The sequence below is a fragment of the Aulostomus chinensis genome, chromosome 7 (assembly GCF_037954235.1).
Source record: "Aulostomus chinensis isolate RoL2024-O1b breed Wild chromosome 7, RoL_Achi_v1.0, whole genome shotgun sequence".
Classification (NCBI taxonomy): domain Eukaryota; kingdom Metazoa; phylum Chordata; class Actinopteri; order Syngnathiformes; family Aulostomidae; genus Aulostomus; species Aulostomus chinensis.
In genome coordinates this window covers 22,371,126-22,376,383 of record NC_141326.1, presented here as the reverse complement: position 1 = coordinate 22,376,383, position 5,258 = coordinate 22,371,126, and the positions used below count along the sequence as shown (strand labels likewise).

The 5,258-nt window shown below is 43.8% G+C and overlaps 3 protein-coding genes across 4 annotated transcripts; all 3 read left to right on the top strand.

Annotated features, from left to right (window-relative positions):
* The first annotated feature begins 357 nt into the window (after nucleotides 1–357).
* Nucleotides 358–1,334, top strand: LOC147259092 (small integral membrane protein 29-like). Of its 2 annotated transcripts, XM_086207846.1 has the most exons (4): nucleotides 358–645; nucleotides 738–763; nucleotides 851–959; nucleotides 1,056–1,334. In XM_086207846.1, exons 1-4 carry the CDS (start codon nucleotides 526–528, stop codon nucleotides 1,086–1,088), a joined length of 288 nt encoding a protein of 95 aa, XP_086063972.1. In that variant the 5' UTR covers nucleotides 358–525; the 3' UTR covers nucleotides 1,089–1,334. The 2 variants fall into 2 exon arrangements, with proteins under 2 accessions (XP_086063972.1, XP_086063971.1); XM_086207845.1 differs by having other exon boundaries at nucleotides 851–1,334.
* A 732-nt stretch (nucleotides 1,335–2,066) lies between these two features.
* On the top strand, nucleotides 2,067–3,079 carry LOC147259091 (uncharacterized). The gene is made up of 2 exons (XM_086207844.1): nucleotides 2,067–2,170; nucleotides 2,246–3,079. Exons 1-2 carry the CDS (start codon nucleotides 2,121–2,123, stop codon nucleotides 2,739–2,741), a joined length of 546 nt encoding a protein of 181 aa, XP_086063970.1. The 5' UTR covers nucleotides 2,067–2,120; the 3' UTR covers nucleotides 2,742–3,079.
* bncr (bouncer) lies at nucleotides 2,777–4,186 on the top strand. Its single transcript, XM_086207953.1, has 2 exons — nucleotides 2,777–2,823; nucleotides 3,802–4,186. The coding sequence occupies exons 1-2, from the start codon at nucleotides 2,777–2,779 to the stop codon at nucleotides 4,184–4,186; spliced, it is 432 nt and encodes a 143-aa protein (XP_086064079.1).
* Nucleotides 4,187–5,258: the final 1,072 nt, after the last annotated feature.

Below are 5,258 nucleotides of genomic sequence, written 5' to 3'. Positions count from 1 at the left end.
TAGACTTTCTCACCCCTCCCACTGTCCCTCCCTCCCTCACTTCCTTCTTCCTCTTGCATTGTTCCCAGGAACACGCCCTCTGCTGGAGGAAAGACAGCATTACAGGTGACCCTGGTGATCAGTGCCAACAACACATTGGATACATTTGGACACTTATGAAAGCCTTCATTCTACTATGCTACCGTACAGTATCTAAGTATTCTGGAGAACTGATGAGGTTCCATTTTACTTGGGAGGAAAATCTGAAATGTCTTGTGCTAAAATAAACAAGAATAATATGTCCAATCCAACCCAGGTATCAGGGACCATAGCATCCACTCCTCACTCAGGAATGTTATTGAGCAGGTTGAGGTATGAGAAGAGGTTGACTGCACCAACAATCAGGAGTGGTCTGGGAATTGAGAAACCCAACGTGGCCTTTCAAGGGACATGAGAGCGAAGGCACGGCACTGAATGTGTCACAAAGGTGTCAGCTGAGGTGCACACAGCAGACGGGTGTATGAAGGAGGGAGTGAGCAGCCAGTGATGCATTTCAACCACACAACTCCCCATACTTCACCCACAATCCCTGTAGGAGCGTTCCGTGGTTACTACCTTCTCATCCCTTTTGTACTACTCACACTCACCGGATGTGTGGTGGCCATGGTAAGAATTTTCCCCCCACCCCTGTTTATTCTTCACTGTTTGATTTGAAAGACTCCATTTGATTTGAGGCTTGCTGTTTTGTTTATCTGCAGGTTTTTTACATCAAGAGGAGAGTGAGGTAAGTTTGTTTTTTTTCTTTTACAGCATTTTTCAGCTCAGCTCAGTCGTGTTCTGCCATAATTTCATTTAGGCTGTTTTTCTTTAGACTGGACGAGCTACGCCACAGGCTGATCCCACTGTACAGCTATGATCCTGCAGAAGAAGAAGACGACCACTGGGACGATGCTAGAACAGAGGAGGAGCAGCAGCTGGCTGTGCGCCTCATGATCAAACACTCATTATACAAATTCAAGTCGTACTGAGGAGTAGAAATGAAAATATCAGTGTCTCTGTCTTCTTTTGCTTTACAGGAACCTCTGTACTCCTTTACCTCTGGCTACTGATTATGATAAGCACAGAAGATCAAGTCAAGAAACAGAGTGTACTCAACCATTTCCTCCTTCACATACTGAATTGCACACATTGAAGCCAGGTGTACCAGGTGTTCTCGCCTGCCATGTGTGTGCAGTGCAGCAGATGGCGCTGCAGTCCTATTTTTTATTCTCCTCAAATTGAGAAACGTATGTAAGACTTTGCTAACAATTTTACAAATTCAGTAAACATTGTGTGTGTGTGTAATAAAATGAAGGTTAAAATATTCCATTTAATAGTCTTGTGTTTGTATTTATTTCAAAAATTGTGTTTAAAACAGACATGTATGAAGACATTCAAACATCTCAATTATTCTGCGTGTCTGGCATTATTTTTGCAGAAACCCCCCCCCCCCCTAAAAAAATTACCACAAAATCTTTAAAATGTCACCTCGATTAAATAATATATGAACATTTTTCATTTCACATGCTTAACTGAGGAACACAAGATGTCCGCTATGTGTCGTTAAAGCCCCCTCTGATGGTTTGTGACCCACAAACCATCAGAGGGTTCAGGCTGCGCTGAATTATGAAAAAATAATAATTTTTTTATAGTCCAACTCAGCACATGCATCATTCTGCAGAGATGTCTTCAAACGACACGGAGACATGCCTTTTTATACTGTAGTCACGGTGTGTGAATGCGTTTGTGTGGCGTGATGGCTTCATCCTGTTTACCAGACTTCTAGGCCCGCTTGGATACCGAGAAGAATGTGACATTTCTCAGTTTCCGGTATGATTGGACGACGACCAAATGTGTGTGACGTTTCCACACTGAATGTGTGTAAGGTGTACTTGGCTCCATTCCCAATGTTTCTAGTGGGCTGTTAAAAATCAGTTTAATTTTAGTACAGGTCAAAATGGCTGCCACCCAACTCTCATTCTCCTACAGAGGTAAAACACATTATTGATAGAAGGGGGACTTTAAAGCTGTGCAGCACAGCTGCTCCTGCTTGGTAATCAGGGGCTGATTTCTGGAGCTTCTTCAGGTTCAGGAAGCTCCACATGCTCAGGGGGCTTTTACCTTCAGAGATGGGATCCCAGGAAAAGCAGAGGTCAACACATTTACTCACCACAACAAAAGCTGATCGATGTGACAACTTATATGTGTCTTTTTTTCACTTGCGTAGTTTGTCCATCTATTCGCTGGTTCACCACTGGTTCCTGATCTCCATCTTAGTGGCCACAGCTCTGGTCCTCCCAGTGACCACCCTGGACGGCCTGGTGTGTCATTACTGTCATCTGCAGTACAAAGGCGAGCCGTGCCTCAACGCCACCCTACGGTGTAAACCCGGTCAGCGCTGCTCCAGTTCCAGAGGCTACTACGGCTCCGTTCACGTCCTGTCTGCTCAGGGTTGTATGGACCCTGAACAGTGTGGGTCCAATGACACGGTCCCCTATCAGCAGGCCAGGTACAGCATGAGACACACCTGCTGCTGCAAAGACAAATGCAATGAGGCGCCGAAGTCTGAGGCTGTCCTGAAGAGGTTACTGGGGATGATAAGAGAAGCAACAGATTACAGCAACATCACTCGCGCTCTCAGGGAGGAGCTCCACGATTCATGCGCCAGTTATACTTCAGGGAACGCCACATCACCCCCCGTGGGTGTCAACCATGTACTGTAGGTGTACTCCAGCGTTGAAGACTGAGGAGGGGCCTGATGGGCAAAGGCATTTACCCGAGTCTGATTCATAATGTGCTCAAGCTGTGATTTAGTTAAAAAAAAACAAAAAGTTGTTTTGTATTTAATGAAGCAAAATCATTTTCTGTGCTGTTGATGATTAATGCTCCAGAGAGTAAAAGGTGGTTTCTCAGCCATCCTCCTGGTATATTACTGCTATTTAAATCTTCCTCAGTGCCTGTAACAAATTAAAAGCACCATTTTCAACTCCCCCCTCTGGTGTTGTGGGTCTGTGTAGCTTTTAATAACAGGATGGTTGGAGGTGTGGCTTTTTTTTTTTTTTTTTTAAGGAACATCTGCAATAAGCCGTGAAGTCAGAGTTGATCAGGAGAAGCTCTGAGAAGTTTTGCCGATCTGACTGTGGAGTTGAGAATCTCAAAGAGCATGTGAGTCTTGGGAAAAATTACTTTTAAAAGCCTCATTAAAACTGAATTTCTGTAGCTCACAGTTTACTTTAGAGACCTCTGAGTAGCTGACATGCAATCAGTAGAAAGTAGTAACATCTGTGCTTGAGATCCAAGGCTGAGGACTAACATCTAGCTTGTCGAATGTCTGTTTCCACGAATGAAGGTTCATTAAAAACAATAGACGGAAGACTGACCTCCGGTTTTTACTTTTTTTTTTAGTACTTTTACTGTACAACAAAGCTCACGCAAACAACTTCCTCTTTTGTGTTCCAATAAATCCAAAAGAGCTTCGGTGACTTTAAGAAACGCTCAGAAGTCATCGGAAAAATCTTGTGGTCTGAGAAAATGACCTGGCTGGCACAGCACTGAGGCCGAGATCGGTTTATATTTTTTGAAACAGACGAAAAAATGTTTACTTGAAGTTGCATTTTATGAACAGAAGATCTACTGTGTTGAGAAGGGCTGGGTATCCCCTCATCTGCCTTGCCCCATTTGCTTAACTCTTTCGAGTTTTCCAGCTTCTCTAGAGTGAACATGACTGGTTACACAAGTTCAAGCTTGTAAAAAAAAATATATATTTTTTTTTGGCCTCTCCAGGCTGCGTCTCGTGCGGAGCGTGTTGGGCCTCTGTCTCCTCCTCTTCCCCTCGGTGCTCTGCAAAAACCTGCGCTGCTACTACAGTCCCCTCCTGGAGACTGAGAAGAAATTCGACCTCATCGAGACTGAGTGCCCACCTACCTTGCTGTGCTTCAAGTCGGACGGTCGCTACGGGAACCACAGTGCCCTGACAGGCCGGGGCTGCATGGCGATGAGCGACTGCAGCCAGATGCACGACCTGAAACTCAAAGACGCAGTCTACAACATGAGCTACAGCTGCTGCGATTGGGCCTACTGCAACTCCTGCCTGCGCGTCACCGCCAACCCGACCTCCATCACGGTGACACTTGTGACTGCCGCTGCGATGGTCAGCAGATGGGACTGAAGACGCGTGACGCGGAGTCCTCCGGGGTTCAGCGTGAGGTGGGCTACGGAGCGTCTCAGCAGCCTCAGCGTGCACCTGTAGGTGCAAGTGGCCGGTCTGGGATGGTCACAAATTTCAGTGTCATGTTTTTAGTATTTCTGAGTACAGTTTTTGTGTGTGAATACTTTAACGTCAACGAAATAAAACGTTTTAAGACCATAGGTTTTCAGGTTCCCTCCTTTTTTTTTGGGGGGGGGGGGGGGGGTCGCTTCCTCAGAGTCAAAAATACTATAAAATGACCAGATTACGACTTGTACTTAAAAGTTCTCGGTGCCACAGACCTGCTCTGGGCTTCACTCATGAACTGATCTTCATATGCACATAATTACACATAATTAGCCAGCAATTTTTAGAGAGGAAACAAGATCGATTGTGGTGAAGGAGAGGATGAAGGGTTTCTTATTCTCAAACCATAGCTCCATAAATTGATTTGTTGGTAAATGTGTTTCTGTGGAGTTTTATTTTCTTGAATCAGTAGAAATTCTTAAAGGGTCTCTTGTGAGGTGTCTCTAACAGTGTTAAAATCTTAATTTGTGGATTCCCCTCAACAGAAGAGAAAAGGTTACATAAGGATCATAGATGTATCAAAGGAAGGTTTTTATTAATATTGGGATACCTCTGTTTACCACTGCATACTGAAGAAAATGTAAGGTTCAGCTGTTTCATTTCAACATTTCAGTTGGAAATGTAATTATTGCAGTTGTATTGCTGCAGTTTATTTTGAGTCAACACCATAGTAAGTCCTTGTATTTATTACAATTGAAAGATGCGAAAATCGAACAAATGGGCTTCATTGGCATGCATATATATATATATATATATATATATATATATATATATATATATATGCGTATATGTGTCTTTAGTCAAAGTGTGAATGAAAACGAGCAGTTGAAGTAATTTGTAGCAGTTGAAGAGTTTGAGGTTTGGACAGTTCTTTATTTCCCTTTTATAAGGCTGCTGGGTCTCCCTATAGTGGATATACATATATATACAGGAGATTGCTATACTGGAGTTACACTGAGGGCAGAGG